This window comes from Scomber japonicus, chromosome 14 (genome assembly GCF_027409825.1).
Source record: "Scomber japonicus isolate fScoJap1 chromosome 14, fScoJap1.pri, whole genome shotgun sequence".
Taxonomy (NCBI): Eukaryota; Metazoa; Chordata; class Actinopteri; order Scombriformes; family Scombridae; genus Scomber; species Scomber japonicus.
Genome location: NC_070591.1, coordinates 26,339,788 through 26,358,412, shown reverse-complemented (window position 1 = coordinate 26,358,412; position 18,625 = coordinate 26,339,788). Strand labels below are relative to the sequence as shown.

At 40.4% G+C, this 18,625-nt stretch overlaps 1 protein-coding gene across 1 annotated transcript; it reads right to left on the bottom strand.

Moving 5' to 3' along the window:
* Nucleotides 1-8,731: 8,731 nt before the first annotated feature.
* hs3st1l1 (heparan sulfate (glucosamine) 3-O-sulfotransferase 1-like1) lies at nt 8,732-9,673 on the bottom strand. The gene has a single exon (XM_053333142.1). The coding sequence runs from the start codon at nt 9,671-9,673 to the stop codon at nt 8,732-8,734; it is 942 nt and encodes a 313-aa protein (XP_053189117.1).
* Nucleotides 9,674-18,625: the final 8,952 nt, after the last annotated feature.

Sequence of the window (18,625 nt, the reverse complement as noted above, 5' to 3'; positions counted from 1 at the left end):
GAATACAACGAAGTGAACCATATTCAGCTGTGAGCATTTGACTCAAAATTACAATGAAATTTTCTATTAGGCCTGTATGTTATTATCACCAGTGTCATCAAACTGACATGGTGCAGCAGAATCATTCCACTCACTATACACACAGATTAACATTCACTTATCCTGAGGTCAATTTGCCTTTTCCAGCCAGAGATGTTTGTTTTGTTATTGTTCACAGAATCAAAATTATACATCTCCAATGAGGGTTTTTGTATGCTCCTATAAGCTGTGGCTGGTAGACAGATGCTCTCCAACCTGTACTTATTATAACCTTTTTTTATTTCATGAACACAATTATAGACATAATTCATAGTGAGTTGAAAATGAAAATAAATATAGCTTTTTCCACCTCCATAACTAGGGTCTAGGAGTACACCAGGCAAGAAATAAAACAAGCATGAAATAAACAGCTATGTGAGTGCAACCACATATTATTGTATACAAGGATGGTCAACATTGGTTGGTATTGAGAGAGAAATAAAGCGAACTAAAATGATGTGTTTTTCTCTGATAGAGGGTATAATTAGAGTAAAAACAACAGAGAACTGCACAGAACAAACTCTGCAGAACTAATTTATAGACAAACCATTAGTCTATGTCTGTATGCTAGATACATCAGACTGTGATTTAAATAAACAAAGATGAAATATCCGTATAATAATTTCCTACCTTAATGGAGCAGCATCCGCTGTGGGGCTTTTTCATCATATGCATCAACAACCTGCTCAGGTTTAATCCTCTTTATGTTGCTCTTGATGTACAGAAGTGAAAAAGAGAAAAGTCTCTCTTTGCCCATTGTTGCTCCCATCCACTTCTGGACCTGGCGTATCACTGAGAAGGATCTTTCACATGTCGCTGTCCCCAGTGGTAGTGAAAGGGCCAATTTAAGCCCTTTGGTAAAGTTAGTGTAAAATCCAGTCAAGGCAGCAGCTTTAAGATTTCCCAGAGAGATATCAGTTGAATTCATTCTTACCAAGACCATTTCAGCGTGGGCAAGGTCAGCATTGATGGAAGGAGTTGGAGAGTACTGCTTAATCAGTCCTGAAGGATCATCAGCATCATACTTTTATACAACCTCAACACTTTTTGCAGTTTGCATTGTTTTCTTTGAGAACTGTTTATGCATGTTCCAACAAGTGTATCAATAACCAGATAGAAGAGGTGTTTAGCTCATATGTGCTTGGGGTTCACTGAACTGGTCATTTGAAACTCCCTTTGCCCCAGCATGCTCTCCATAAATGCAAATGTTCTTCTCTTGGGACTCCTATTCCGTGATAGAAATGCCAAAAGACTCACAGAAAATGGGTATATCCCTTCCTAATTGTTCCTCATTTCTCTAAGCCTCAATGACAAAGGCCGCAAGCCAAAACACTAGTCTATTAATACAGTTCTTCTATACTACAAGTGTTGCTGGAGCTTTCACTTTATTCAGACTTTTTTCCCCTTCTCCATGAACCTTGGAAGTAGGTGAAATTGTGCCTGAAACCTCCACCCTGTTTCTACAGAACTGCCACAAGGCTCACAGAAAGTGAGTATCTCCTGCCATATCCTTTCCCAATTGTTCCTCATTTCACCCCTAGATGCTGGCCTTTAGAACACTGGAAGCTTGAGCAACCATTGTATCTGTTTTCTGGAGGGCCTGAGATGCAACATAGATGATGTGGAGGTCATGAAAGAGCACAATCAAGCACACGCAGAATTCTAGTCTTCTCACACTGTGAAACAGACCTGAAGCCTCTATAAAACTGTGGTATGGGGGAATAGAAAACTCAGCAAGAGTGGTCATGATGTGCTTCAAAGAGTTCCTCACAGCTGACACATTATGCCATCTACAAGCCCATCATGTGTCACTCAAGGCAAACAGGTTTGCCTGGTTTCGCTCCCAGCTGTTTCTGCATCTGTAGGAAGGCATAGTGAGTTCCATGTTGGTAAAAAAGGTGTACAGACTTTTCATGACAAAGGAAAAAAACAGAGGCTGTACGGTTGACTTTGCAAGCTTTTCAATGATTACCAGATTTAGTGTGTGTGCTTTAAGGATATAACTGACCTCAGAGTGAACTTGGCACATCCTTTGCTGCACAGGTTAACTTTTCTGGCCATGATAGCAGCACCATCATGACATTGCGCAACCACAGGGACGTTAGACTTTTTAATTTAACCATATATTGTTCTGCATCAGTCCTTTCAAAGCAGTCAACAAATCCAAGCAAAAACTCTTGTATTTCCATATTTTCATAAAGTCATATGTTAGGATTCGAAACTCTGAGCTTCGTCAACCATGAGAGTAAGAAAACCATTCCACTCAATCTCTTTAATGATTTCTTTGCATACCATAACAGAAGCTATTTATATGAACTCATTTTAGTTGTCATGGCTTATGAGAGTACATGAGTTCTGCTGCATCATGCAAAATGACGCATCTCACTTGGCAAAGAAGCTGCACATTTTCAGAAATTTCCCATGGGTGTTTGAGCCTTCATTTTCACTGTACCGTCTAAAAGCAATCTCTTGCTTTCCCAAAAAACAAGATAATTTCAGCAATGGAGGTGGCATATTTCTGATTCTCTTTCAAGGTTTTCTTGGGAGCTGTGCTCATTTGAGCAATGAGTTGCTTAATTTTAGATTTTTGATAGAGTTGCCACTTTTCCATACTCTGTTTATGTTTAGCAGATTCAGTGTGTTTTACTGTCTTTTTCTTAATATTTCTCCCCACTATAAGTAAAAGCTGGGTCCCTAACACTGCACGTAAACTGTCAGCATGCAAAACAGAATAAGGCATCTAGCTGCTTGCTCTGCTCAAGCTATGAAATGTTTTTGAAATATTTGGAGCAAAAAGCTTGAGTCTGTTTACTTAAAGCAATGTTTAGGATACTCCAGTAAGAACAAGTTGTTCAGGACCGCTATCTGTATTCCCCAAGTCAGAAGGGCAGCAGGTGTTAGCATCTGCATCTGCTTGAGTTCTCACAGTGTCCTGCTCAGGAGGCTCAACCTCTGTGGCCTGGCACTTGTTTTAGCTGTTAGATTCAGAGAATTGAAAAAAATTTCAAATGTCCATTTTCCTGACTGTCCTATGAGGGGGTTACTTTCTTTTCATTGCGTCTCTTTTACAGCTAGCTTCAGCTTTAGCACGCTATTTAAGGGAAATGACACAGGTAGGCTATAGGGCTCAATTAACATACCATATATCATTATAAATAAATAAATAATATCTTAAGTAGTGAGTTTTAATGTTTGCCAGTAGTTACTGATTAAAGAATAATTCATAATTCATAATTTTGTTTTCATTGTGTCTTATCTGTGACTGTGGTTAGCACTTCTTTACAGCTAGCTCAATCTTTTGCATGCTACACTAATGCTAACTTCTCTGTTTTTTTAATGCTAAATTTCTGCCTTTATGTCACATTAAACTAATAAAGTCAAAGATTAATCATTTGCAGGATGATTTTCATAACACTGTAAATCCAGTGAAAAATTCAACCTGCAATCTGGTCTTTAAGGAAATAATGCAGAGTAGTGAGTTTTAATGTTTGCTGGTAGTTGCTTCACTGCTTCAAGAAATCATGATTTTGTTGAAGGTTACATTCTTTCAATGACAATTTTGGAGAAGCTAAGCTCCCTCTAGCTTCTTGACAGCACTGCTGATGGTTTTTACAATAAATGAGGTTAGAGTAATAACACTGGAGAGGAAATTGAAGTGGAGCTGTGAAATGCTGCACCAGTGACCCTCCACTGACATCCTCTCTCCTGCAGGACAGTGAGAGGTCAGCTATGAAAGTGCTGCAAGAAGCATCATCATGTGAAGACCGTGCTTCATTTTTGCCACCGCTCACACATGCCTACAAAGACAGCTACAATGAGCCCTGCCTCCACAGCCCGGATCTCACCTTAAAGGTTTTTTTTTTATATCCTTTTCATCGCCTCAAAGGATTAATCACAGGCTTTTATAATGCAGCCGCAAATAAGTCGACATGTCTCTTTCTCCTCCCTTTGACCTGAATGCTGCAGCAGCCTTCCTCCCCCTTTCGTAAAGACTGCCATGGGAGCACATCAAACACATGCCCTCTGCACCCAAAGCGATGAAAATAAATCAACAAACAAATGAATAAGTAATCACAAAGGGAAATAAAACAACAAGTCTTTAAAACATGAGAAAGAAACACATTTATCTGCACAGTTCTTATGTTGGTGAGCCTTTTGTGTTTGTGATAATCCGGCGTGTATTTTGGGAAACATGCCGGTTTTCGGGTCCCTGATCTCATTAGATTTATGTTCCCTGTTCTTTTTTTTTGATTGAGTAAGATGAAAAAAGCCTTTGGTGGGTTGATTTGTGTATGGAATTGTTGGTTATATAGCATGCATCACTCCCCATAGGCTTCTTGCAATATAGAACTAAAACACCCCATTGCTGCTGGGTGATGTCTCAGTTGCAAGGAGTGAAGGGGAAATGTTTTCTCCTGCTGCAAAGAAGCCACCATGATGCTTTTAGAAATATCTTCATGGTGACAAGAGCTCTGAGGCATCTTCCAGATGGTCACACCTGTGTGCACAGCTGTGTGGAATCACTGTTTATTTAATAGAGAAATAAACACAAAGAAACTCATTCACTTCTCAATGAGGTTATCTTTGAAATCCTATAAAAAAGACTGTATCATCATTAAGGCAATAAAGGATTCAGTGCGCAATTAATTGTGAGTACAGACGTTGCAGATGCTGAAGTGTTCATGAACTCTAACACAATGACGAAACCAACATCTGCATCTTATTAAACCGAGGCCTGATCCACTGACCCGTGATGTTCGTGACTTATGTATACCTGCCGAGCTACGCCGGTCGACTCTTAATGTGCATTAGGTCCTAATGTCGACACGGAGGTCATTAATTTAGATCAAGGACACCTCAGTAATAGACTTGTATCACGCAAATACAGTGCCTGTTAGCTTGCAAACAGCTTAGCAAGCAGAGAGCGTTCCTTGTGCTTTGATTTGATGCTAAGTGCTTCATCAATCACAATCCCAGACAGATCATTAGAGGCTTCTAGGATGACAAGACCAGCCAAAACATCTACAGCAGATTGCTCTAGACCACCCCTCAAACCTTTAATTACACCCGAGGTTGGCAGTTATCAAAGACGTGCAGTGATAAGTGACTCACTCAATAGTAGCCATTAGTTAAAGCAACTTGTTAGTGTCAGTGACTTACCTTGCAATATGGTACATCAGACAACATGAAGCAACATGTGCTCTTTCTGTATAAAAGAGGTGCCACCACATTAAAATATCTCTGATCATAATGTGACACATTTGCACAGTTCTTGGCTGAGGTTTATTGAGTGTATGAACTCAAAATACCCCATTGAAGAAAATAATTGTATATTGCAGTTTTTGATAGAGATCAAATTCAGGTGTTTTTCAGCTTCCGTAGATTCTCAAGTGGCAGACTTTGCAACCAGATGGTTGATAGATTCAGGCAAGGTTTGAAAAAAAGAAAGAAAGAAGGTGATGTCAGCTTTCATTAAGTTTGGTTAACAATAAAACTCAAGATTTATCAGTTTGAAATTGCAATGTCTATTGGTTGGTCTTTCAGTCCATCAGTTTGGTCCAGGAAAAATCTATTATAGTACTGTCATTGTATGAATGTTAGCATGCTGATGTTACCATTGAACTCAAAGAAACACTGTGCCGAGGTCCGGGAGATAGTAGCTCTTTTGTGCATTAATTATTGTCCCCTGAGTCACAATATGTATCATTGTGTATTTGATATACAAATGAACTCTGTTGCTTCTTCCAGCTAAGTATGGCCAAACCTAAACCGTTCTTCTTATTTAATGAGCTGAAGATTGTCAAAAATGCCATAATTTCCTCTTTTCTGGAGTACTGCACCACTCTTTATTTGGGTTTTAGCCACTCATCCTTGTCTCGCTCACAGCTGGAAGGCTACTGTGTATTGTTATGGGGTAGTATTGTTGTTATTTCTACTCCTTTTTGGTTGTTACCATGTTATGTTATTTTTTATTTTCTGCCATTTTATTGTACAGGACTTTGGGCACTCTGGTTGTTTTTGAATGTCCTTTAATATCTCGATTTGAATTGATTTGATTCAATTTCCACATGCCTCTGAAGACTTGAAAAAGCCCTCTATTCTCATTTTTCCACTAGGATATTCATGTGTTCACTGTGGTCTACAGCATGCTCAATTTTTCAATTATGAGTAATTATACACTATTATGAATAGTTTATGAATATTATGTGAAAAACAAAAAAAATAAGGTCAGATTTCAATGGTGCAAAACAAATATTCTCAACATATATAAACACATTCAGCTCGGGGCCATGCAAAAAACAACTATGACCCTTTGTATGCTGGACACTTTGTCTTTTCTTTTGTTTTTGGAATACATTAACTAAAGAAAAGAAATAAATATTGTCAAAAGGCATTTACAGTGGTCACGCCCCCGGGAAGCTGAAGAATGCTCATGTGCCACTGTGTGTTTTTGTATTCATGGGGATATAACACAATAATCCATGAGATTTACTCATTCTTTACACAGCTTTACTGAAAATGGCCTTAGGATCCTAATAATCTATTTTCCTTACTTGCTTCATGCAACTAAATAAATCAGCAGTCTAAATGTGGTAGGGACTGACCTGAACAGGAGGAGGCCATGTCAGATGGCTCATCCTCACCAGCCTGAACGTCCTCAGCTGCACTGTTTCTACTGCAAAAAGGAGCATTTGTTTCTCAGGCTGCTATTCATCATCACTATTAAATATGACGTAGACTCTTATTAATGTTCAAAGATAACATAGCGAAGCCCAGATTCCCACAGTGATCTTAATATAATAATAATAACCCTTGACATGGCATTATTATTTCATGTTCCCACAAAGAAGTCTGTGTTGCCCCAGCATGACGTTACACAACTCCATAACAGTCATAATGTTGCATTTGTTGCAACATTACAAAGTTGATGGGTGCTGATAAATATATCTTTAACCTTAAACAACCCACTGCTTGGGTGCAGTTCCTCAGAGTCCAACATAAGACAGCTACAGATGTATTATTCCGCTCCTAGTGTTTCTCTAATGCCGCAGACATACTCAGTCAACATTCACCCAAACAAATAAGGGCTATAAATGGGAATTTGTTCAGTTTCGACTCTCATATTGTAAGCAAAACATGCCCTTTTGTCCTTCCTGCCCACCTGCTTAATGGAAACACTGTGCTGCACTGGGTGTAACACCTTGGGAATGATTGGTTACATGGGTGTGTATGTATGTGTGAGAGTTCGTTCTCGTCCACATGAGCACCCAGGTGATACATACTGGAGCAGACAGGTGTCGGCCAGGGTCAAGGGGTAACCGTCAGAGGCCCTTCACCTCTGTGCAGAGACAGAGGGAATCCTAGAAAGGACATGTCTAGACAAATTTCCTCACACTGTTCCCTCATGAATTACTCTGGAGTGCAAGTGCCCCCTGGTGAGCAGAAGGGAGAATGTCCCAAAGCGAGTTATGGGTGATTTAATTTAGCACTGGCATATTATTCCAGAATAATTACAATTTAAAAACCCCAGATCACCCACAAACTCCACTATTAATATAAATATTCAGCATATGTCTGAATAGCTCACAGCTATATGCTACCATGTTGTTGATAGAGATCCAATGTTGCATCAATGACTGTTTGCCTCGGGAGACTTATAGTGCTTATTCCAGCAGACAGTGCAGGGAGATCACATGAATATCAGATCCCAGTGGAGCTGTAGCTTTGGCTGCTGTTTAAAGCCTAATCAATGAAAGAAACATGACCCATTTCTATCTGTTGTGTACAGGACGACAAGATGTTTCTGGGAAAACTGCATGCAAATGCGATTCAGGAAAGAGGTAATATGTGGGGGATAAAAAAGATCTACACAGACGTAGTATCGTTTGTAAATGTTTTACAGCGCTGTTAGGCATATGATTTAATGACTACTTTTAACACAGGAGCAAATGGTTGAACAGAACAGTGGTGAAATTCAAGGAGAGCTCTGTGGATTTGAGCATGCTGACTATAGAGATTTGACTGATTTAGCTGCGGGCACAGGCTACCTTCAATGTCCAAAGCCATTAGTGATTCCTGTACTACTAAAGCGCTGCTCCAGGGTACCCATTTCCTTGCATTAATGTCTACCTTCCACCACAGCAAATCAAAACCTTATTCTAATGCCTCTGCCTACCTTAGTGTACTCCCTAAATAAAACTGGTTAGAAGTCTCAGGGGCTTTTGATGGCCAGGAGGAAACAGAGAGGGATAGAAACATGCCAGTGTTCTGGTACATTTGAAAGCAGAACAATTTATTATCAAGAACAAGAATATCAAACAAGAGAGAGGGAAAAAAGTTCATCAGTTTCATAAACTTGTTTTTTGTTGCAATTTGATCACTTACACGCTTCCAGCACAGAGAGAACGACTTATTAAGCTTGAAGATTCTTCCATTTAATCTTATGCCTCTAGTTACAGTTTTTCTTTTTTTTTTGCCTTATTGTGTAAATATAGAACTCTGCTGAAACCAGAGATCACAACAGTAGTTATTAAGAGGCTATTCAAAAGGGGGGGTTTAAATGTCAGGTCTGTAAAGTGCTTTATACCCCCTTTTTAACCTCATCGCAGAAAAGGTGTTGGCTCCTTTGAGTTCAATTTGTGATCAGGTTTGCTTATTGCCAGTCGAAGGTACGCTTCACCAGCCTGAAGAAGGTTCGGTTGTGTTCCTGTAGGTAAGAGCGGAGTTGTTGGAGCACAGTGCTGTTGACCGCTGGGTGGGGACGTCCCTTAGATTCATGCAGACAACGCTCTCGACCATCGCTTCGGATACAGTAAAACCCTTTGGTCTGGTTGAAGTAGAAGTTGGTGGATACTATCCTGGGGGGCAAGTTGAGGAAACGCTCCACCTTCTGAAGCTCTGGCAGGGGGTCACGAATCAGAGCATCCCCATCTACGATGTGTATCTGCTCCAGGGGGAAGTGGCGCAGCCAGTTGCGCATGTGGACGTCGTACAGGCTCCTCTGAATGGCCTTGTACCGGATATTCAAAGCTCCATTGCGCACTAGCAGGTTCTCAATGGCTTGCACCGGTTTGTGGTTCTCCAGACGGTTGAAGTACACCTGGGTGTAGTCGGAGATGACCCGCTCGGCTGGGTCACGCAAGATCAGCAACAGCTTTATGGATGAGTTCATGGCACAGATGCGTTCTGGTGCGAGAGCTGATGTAAAGTAACCTGGAGTTTTCTCTATTGTGATCTGGTGAGGGTACGAGTAAGGCATCAAGTCGCGGTACCACTCAAAGCCCTTGGCATAGTTCTCATCCCAGTCAAAGAAGTGCACCTCGGTGGCAGCAGCAGCAACCTCAGGGTGTATGTCTAACATTTCCAACAGCGCTCTTGTGCCCCCCTTGCGTACCCCAATAATTATACTATGAGGGGCTCGTTTGCTAGTTCCTGGCGGTGGAGATGAGGACACATCTCCAGAGACATTGGCTAATAGTCCAGGATCAAGATCCATGGGGTTCATTGTTATGCCAAATCCTGCCTGGACAAGTTCAGGTGGGGCAGCATATGTCTGGAGAACCAAAAGAAAGGCAGATGCCAGAAAACAAGCCATAGTGACGGACTGGAGAGAGTGGAGTCTGGCAAAGTGACAGAAAGAGAAACAAGTAAAGGAGATTGCGGTTTAGCTGTAGAACAGATCTGTCTTCCTGAGCTCAGGGGTAACGAGAGCAGTGGGAAGTGCAGTCTCTGTCTGCCATTGAATCTGAACTGGAGGAGGAGAAGAAATCATCGGCAGTCCACAGCACATCTGTAGGGAGGAACAAAGACACACAAAAAAGAAAAGGCTTTCAGATTTCAGTAATATAAAGCAGAATGAATGTCTGTATTATACTGAAATGGCACTTTCCTCATTCCTCTGAAAAAGCAATCCAGCCATAAATACAATCCATGTCTGTTATAAGTGTATCATCTGAAAAGGATTCATCTTTCTTTGCGTCTCTTTTCATCTCCTCTCTTCCCATCTGCTTTCTCCTCTCACTCTATAAAGTCACTTTCAATTCATACTGTAATTTCTCCAGTAGAAAAACATTTAGCCAGACAGCTCGTTAAAAAATGTGTCTGAGATATGCAAGTGTGGCTGAAGGCCAGGAGACAAGGCCAGAGTGCTTTGTCTTCCCTTACCAGGTCAAAATCCCCACTCGAATCAATACGCATCAAATCCCTCCAGAGCATCGAAATCAAGGCATCTGGCAACGGATAAAGACAAATTTATTGCAGGAAGTCAGATGAGTTCCCACTTTTAGGTGACTTTTATTTCCTATACATGCCAAGAAAGATCAATACTGGGGCAACAGCTTCCAGCAAATGCAAGGAGAAGGATTTAGGGCATTAAATTAGACTTATAATATCGCTGAAGAGCACTTCAAAACCATGGGAAAATTAAAATTTTGCTGTCTCGTCTTTTGAACTTTTTTTCTTAAAAGGGGATGCTGAATATTTTAATATTAAGCTTGTTTTTCGAGGATGGGATGCCGTAAATAAGCACTTGTCAAATGGCTTGCCTTCACTTAACCGAGAAATAACACATGTTAAAAATGTACTGCTACGTAGCAAGCAGCCACGAGTAGAAGTAGCAGAATTTTTTTATTTTTAAATGTCACAAAATTAATTCAAAAAACAAAAGTCCTCGGATGCCTTCATGAGGAAAACAAGCTGGGAGAGCTGCTGCTTACACTGTGCTAGTCAAAACAACAGGGCCAGGCTATGCAAACAGCCAGCTTCAACAAGCAAAGGTCGGGGTAAGGTAATCTAAACAATATATTCCCTGACCGGGAATAGACACAAATACACCATGTTCTATTCTGGAGACATACAGTAGACAGACATGCTACTTTCATCCTTCATAATATAGACAACAGATAGGTTACAGATCATTTGAATTAATTTTCTTTTCCAAACTGGCTCAGCTTTATGGAGGTATCTTCTACACATTGTGATGTGACTGCAGCATGCAGGGTGTATTCTTCTCTACCAGTGAGATGCAAGGGAAGAGAGTAAATTATTAAATGAATTATTAAATATTAACATTAAATAAATACAAGTATTTTTTCTCTTTGGCTTCATAGCAGAGGGGAGGTTACACTTCTCAGTAGCTTTTCCTTAGCAGCGTTTTCAATAACCATCAGAAAAAATACATAAATTCTATTTTGTGCCTAAGGGAAGGCTGATGAAATATCTATCTATATTGTGATGGCATTTCTGTTTTATAAAATACTAAGGAAATAGTTAAATAGAGAAATAATATGAAAAATGATGCTTCATGTCATTTCGAAATAATAGGAGCCAGTTTGGGAGCCAGACTCATTATACATTAATATAAAAGTGATGGCTTATTTTAGTATCTTTGTTCAAAGCTGCGAGTTCATTATATTTAAAGAGGATCATCTGTGAGGCATGCATACAAATGCTGAAATCTGTGTACTTGAGTTGTTTTTGGTGACCAACTGTTATTGTTATTAATAATTATTTACCTCCGTGTTTGGAGTACAATTTAATCACAGAAGTTGTCTCTCTAATTAAGCAAAGTGCTTGAGTTGTTTAACTACCGCTGTGCCCATTCCTGCGATGTCACCAGTGGTCTTTCTCTCACCTTACAAAGTCTTTCAACCATATAAAGGCTGTGACACATGCCCCCGCTTCACATTACGATCTGTGGCTCGAGTGAGGGACCGGGCCTGTGAGCTGAACGCAGGAGAGCCGACCTGCCCTGCAGGGCTCGGGGTTGTGCAAGGAGGCACTTATGTGCTGTGACAGGCGCTCCTGCCTGTCAGCGTTTCCCTGGCAGAGAGCTGCCAAGTACAATGCTAACAGCCAGGGAGCCAGACGAGCTTTCTGTCTCATCCAATTCCCCCCACTCCTCTCATAGCACACTACCACCTGGAAGGAGCCATTGTTTCACATTCCACTGGGTCTTATTGCTTTATTCAGCGCTTGATGCATATCTTTCCAAGTTTTCATTCGGCACATGGCAGTCACGCTATTTGGCAGACCATTTAACCAAGACTATTTCCTCTGAATGCTGAGGGGCCAGTGGGAGGCCAAACTTTGTGCTGTATACAGGTAGGCATAGAAGAACAATGGCCACATTACATCTGTGTGTGTTGGCTCAGTAGTGAATACTGCTGCCTCACAGCAAGAGAGCAGAGATTCAAAACTTGGCTCTGGTCCCTCTTTTGCTTATGGAGTTTGCATGTTATGCATGTGTGCATGTCCCTCAGGCACTATTATAATCTCCTGCGGGTATGAGCATGAGGTTGAAATTTAGCTGTGGTGGCATGCAGGTGGCACTGGTAATGCCATGGACATGTTGCAAGTTGAGGACTATGCACTGTTTTATCACTTTATTGCTGTTGCTCTCTGTTGCATTAATGTATTGTATTATTTTCCCATGCAGTTCTATAAATATAAAGCATTAATACCTTATGGATTGCAGGGAAATCTCATCTTCTCTTACAGAATGCCTGGACAGTATTATGCAGATAACATTTCAATCAGATTGCTCAAGTTAAACCCGATGTAATCAATTTGACACTAGAAGCGAAGGCATTTAACCCTCTCCATCAATTAAATTAACACACTTTGAGTGAGTTAAGGCGTCAGTGTGCTCCAGCTGACATGCATGTAGAATGGTTGAATAGTGTCTGAAATTCCCTCTGTCCACACACCTCACTGATGTCAGAATTGGACATGGCTTCATCTGACATTTTTCCAAAATATCCAAAACCTAAAAGTCTGACTTTCACGCTCACTGGTCACATTTGCTGAGGTTAAACAGGGTTTGAACTTCTCTTTTGAGCTTTTCTGAGTTTCATTTTTTCACAGAAAGCTTGTCCAAAAGTCTGCACCACTAATCCCATATGCACTATTAATAACACCTTGCTCCTCTTTTGTTCCATCCTAGAGCATTTATAACACCTATAATTGCCTTCTGTTGGGATCAGACGACACCTTGTAAGAACAACACTTTGTTTCTAGCATACACCTGCCTTTAGTCATGTGTATTAGCTCTGTGATTGGCCACTGACATGCTGAAGATATCTCTCTGCCTTGCACAGTGATACAGAGCTGCAACTGCTGACCATTATCTTAAAAAGTTGTCTGGGACCTGAGCAAAAGGGCTGCCCGCTGCCACAGATCTGCACTATTCATTATATCCCACCAGGCTAAGAAACTGCTCCACAGGTTCTCAGCGCCACAGGAAACCAGGTTCCCACTAATTAACCCAAACAGCCACCTTTATACAGCTACAGAACAAACCCTCATTCATATTCAGCAGGACCCCCTGCCATTAGCTGTGGCGGGCAGCAGGTATTGCACACAGAGGTGGATTTAATGATTTGAGAGCCCTGTGGGGCCTCTGTCCTGCCTTATTTTCACCTTTTCTCCAATTGAGATTATTGGTATTGGCTTTGGTAGATGAAGTCAAAAATTCAAACTATGAATACCACACTAACAATACTCTGTTAAAAAGAGAAGTCCTGTTTTTAAGATTTAAGTGCAGAAGTATTATTAGCACAATGTATGTACATGTACTCAACAATAATAGGTGGAGCTCATTTCAGCTGCTTTGTATACTGCTGGATACTTAAATCTATAATAACATCATATTTAATTAGTTGATCATATATTTTGTGTAGTAGACTCTGAAACAGGAGGAACAGAATCACTGACAGTAGAAATAAAATAGAAGTATACAGTTTCATAAAATATCAAAGAGTACATGTACCTACATAGTGCAAGCATAATACTTGAGTAAATGTACTTGACTACTTTTCAACATGCGATATCAAAGAGGCTGATGGTAACTACAGTCATTAACGAGGCTTTTCCTCTGCTTCCCTGGCATGAACCAGACAATTAAAAAAAACGACATTCTTTAATAGTTAACAGGGAGTTGCTGTTGATGCCAAGTGCTTACTCTTATGTGGGAATGTTGGGTCTCTTTAAATGAAATTAAAGAGTATGGTCTAGACCTGCTCTATGTTAGAAGTGCCTTGAGATGACTTTTGTTGTGATTTGGCACTATATAAATAAATTGATTGATTGATAGCAGCAGTATATAAAGTAGTTAAAATTGTGTTAAAATTACATATAAATGTTTCTCATGAGGCATATGTTTGTAATAATCATGCAGTAATATTTTAAATGCAAGATTTGGACTTATTGTATTGTGTTGCGGTGTTGCTGCTCTCCTCTCTGTTCTGAAAGCACTTTTCTTTCCTTATAGCCTGCTTGTCTTTCTCTCCTCCTTCAATGCAGTTTATCTTATATTATCATCATTCTCTTTTTTTCCATGAGGGTTTAGGGGTGGTAGAGGGACCATCTAACAAGTGAGTCGATGTGACAGGAAAATGTTAGTAACTGTGTTTCTGCTGGTAGTTTCAGGGGGAGCCACAAAAAAAGCAGATCACCCTCAGGAATTTTACAATGATTGCTTTATTTTCCTATTTGTTTTTTTCTTTTGAAATGTGCTCTGTGATGACTATGTTCCACTGTTTGATGTGGTGAATTACATGTTATCTCCACAAGTTTCTGCCACGAGTTGACTGCTTAGGAGCCCTTTTGTATCCAATTTCAAGGTATAATGACTTAGAATAGAAACAATTTTGTATGTTATATATCTAAACATAATAATAAATCTAAAGCTGTTTGGGGGCCTCTATTAGCTGGGGGCCCCTACATTGCCTAATGGTAAAGCCCGGCCCTGATTTTAAAGAGCAGATTTGTTTTTTTAATGGCCACTCATTAAAAACGTGAGCACAAAATAATTATTACAGCAATAAAGCTTGATTACAAACGGTGGATTCTATGCTATTACAGGGATTGATTTCAAGTCAGCAAGTTAAAAGTAATAATCATTGTTGTGCTCCTGTGGTCAAACTTTTTAAAGAATTCACACACATACACATGAAGTCACACTACTTATGGAGATTGTTGGAGATTGTTTTGTTTATCAGAATAGCCAAACACATAAAATGTAATCTGAAACCGAATTGAACACAGAGACAAACCTCCTTATCTTTGCCTTTTTCCCATCTCGGTCTCTTGTATCTGTGTTTTGCTGGCTCACAGCATAGTTAGATGATCTCTCGTAAGATGCGCTGACCCTCCCCGCAAAAAACTGTCATTGGGGATACCTCCATTCTATTTTCTCCTGCACTTTCCCCTTTGCTCCTACCTCTTTTCTTCAGCGGGTCTCTCCAACGAGCCCTCAAAAAACCAGTATAATATATTTCCCGCCCACACACATCTAACTGTAACTCTGAAACTGTACTCCCACATACAGCATGGGTTTTCAATTATGGATGTGTTTCGGTTCACAGTGGGACTCCTGGCTCAATTTATTAATTTCTGTTGCAACAACTTAAGGATTCGGCTGCTCACAGAGGATCAAGCAATGTATAATCTTTTCTTCCTTTCTGCTTAACTTTTCCATAGATACAATGATAAGCCTCATAGAAACAGACACCCTCCTCACATTTAAATGTAAACCTCCAGCGTAAAAAAGAAAAAAAAAAACCAAGGAAAATTCTAAATTCCCAACCATGTGTCAAGTATCCGAAACTTCAAAAGTTGCTTTGCATCAGCATGAGAGGACTTTTAAAGGGACACCTTGAGCACTGCAGAGCATTTAAATTCCTCCACAATGGCAGCTTTTTACCACGACGTCTGCCATAGAGTGAAGAAATAATCAGTGAGTGGTCCCCATCTATTTAAATTACTGGTATATTACAGCCACTTACTGGTGAATAAATATGTTGGAGGTTATGGTAGCTTGAGAACAGAGAGCTGCCAGTTTCAATCTCCAGGCTGGTGAGGAAAATGCAGTTGGAGAATGAGTAGAAAACTACAACAAAGGTGCCCTTGAGTGAGGTACCCATACGCAAGGCATTTAACCCCCCCCCCCCCATCCCCCTCCCCCAACTGCCCTGTAGATCCATTTGCTGCAACTTGAAAAAACTGGAATATCCTGACAAAGTGTGTTCAACTTTCCCTGGATAAAAGCTAAAAAGCAGACATCTGTAGGTAGTGATAGATTGTGATTGTAGCGGTTAGCGTTACACAGAAGGTTGCTATCTAGGCTAGCATGAAAGAACTAAATGTTCTAGATAAGGCCGTGTCTTACTCTTGCTTTCCCAAGAGTTGACCGCTATCTTGACTCCTACGGGTGAGATCTAAGGTGGTATACATCATGAAAATAAGTTCCTGCAACAGTAGTGGACCCTACATTGGAGTAATACTCTCCTCTGGGGCCCCCTGGTGGATGAGCATCACAAACTAAACTAGCACCTTTCATGCTCACTTCAGCATTACGTGGGCATCTGTTGCCAGTGGGTTTATCATTAACTTTAGTTCGTTTTCTTCTCTTTTCTCTTCCTAAACATAAAGTTATTATTTCAAGAACAAAAAAAACATGTCTTGCTCTGTTTCCCATGCCAACCCATATGGATGTGTCTAACAACTCAAACTCCTTTTCTGTCTTCTCTCATCTTTTTCTCTTCATTACAAGAACCATAGGGGGCACGATCAAGCTGTGAAGCCTCATTGAGAGGCGCCTCCACCCTGAGTTTCACTCCCTCAGTTCCTTGCTGCTACACCCCCTGGTTTATCATTGATCCCCATTTGAAGCTCAGCTTATTCCCTCGCGCTCAGCTCCCATTTCATCCCATCCCCAACTGTAATTTCAATAAAGTAGCACACAGACATAAATTGTGTGGTCTTTATTGGTGAAATGTTGAATATTTTAAGTCTAACTTCCCCTCAAAAATGTGTTTTTTGCTAACTGCTACCTCATTGAAAGCATAAGGTTAACTGTGCAGAGTTTAATGGTAAAAGGTTGTTTTCACATTCATCTGCTGAAAACAGAAAGTTTCTCATCGAAAAGTGAGTTTAGGGTGTGTATTGTCAAGAAAGTTATGCCATCACAACCATTCTGGAGAACCTTGTAAGGTGTCAAGAAATCATTTATGATCTAAGGCTCTTGTTTTGAGGTTGTATGACCAGTGTGTGCATATTCATATATGTTCTGCTCCATGGCCATCTTCTATTGGTTAAAATCATATAGGCTGATAAGTTTGTGTTTTGTGTATTATTTCATATTTCAATTTGTGTTTAGTGTCAGTTTCCACGGCAGCACTATACTGTTTTGCCTTCCAATCCGAAACTGTTACAAATCAAATATAACTTAATTTAATGATCTTACAACATCTTACAAAACAATGTGTTGTTGTGGGTTAAAGTGACATGGTTAAGGTTACAGAATGACTGCGGTCGTGATTAAAAGAAAACTATGTTGACTGTCAGTAGAAAACAGGAAACAAACAGTGCTCACAATACTTCCACGATACTAATACATCAGGGTCATAATGAATACAGTGGCTTTGTCACTTCAGCGTAAACATTTGCTAAAACAACTGCTGTCAGTTGTTGATTTACTATGCACTGGGTGGATGATGGAAACCTTGAATAGACTTGCAACCTTGAATTGACGATAAGAGCATCACAATGCATAATTAGGACTACTGTTATCTGATAATATTGATACAGATGGTTCTATCTGACACCTCAGAAGCATCTCGTATGGTGACACTGAGGATGGAGAGACAACATTTCCTTGTTTTAGAGGAAATTACACTGCAGCTCTGATGGTAAGCAATATTTGGCTATTTTTGGAGTGCATGAGTAAGACAATGACCTAATCCACACCCACATGTCAGCGGAGGCATTCATTATAGACTTGAAGAGGGGGTGATCTGTCATTTGCCAGTACACCCCAGACACATGTGGCCCCAGGCACTAATTACAGTGTTTTAGCTGTGATCTTCTATACAATTAAACCTTGACAGTATAGCGGCATTTTCAGCACTTTTTTTTCCCTGCAGAGTGGTCGAGTGTGGAATGCAGTCTCTTCCAATTACCAATCCTTCTGCCCACTGCCATCTGTGCACAAGTAGAACATGAACCATTCAACTTGATGAAGGCCTGTGCATCATCAACAAATACATGTTTATGCTACATTGGCAAAAATTTCACAAAGCTCTGTATCTGTGGAGATAATCACACACTATTATACATGATATTCAGGATGATAACATTCTTGCTTTTCCTGATTTTGCCAAGAATTACAAAAGGTCAAACAATGCTGCACATAGCCACAAAATGTCATTTTCACTATGGCAATACCCCTCCAGTTACCCAGCCTAAAACCCAGCATTGTTCAACTGACACAGGATCACTTCAGCAGTCTCTGTTACTCAGCTGCATTCCCTGGCCCAGGCTTCCTGCAGTTTAGCTTTGACATTTGTCAATGCTCTGAGATTTATTTCAAGCATCAACTGACATTGTCTGGATTCCCAGGAGGCATTTTCGCAGATAAAATAGGCTGACTTGCTCATCACCCTTGGATGAGTGGAGGCGACCAATCCCGGGGACGCTGACTCACTCAGGGAAGTCTTCCGTGGCTGGTCAGAAACAACAACAGACTAAGGAATTCAATCAGAGAGAG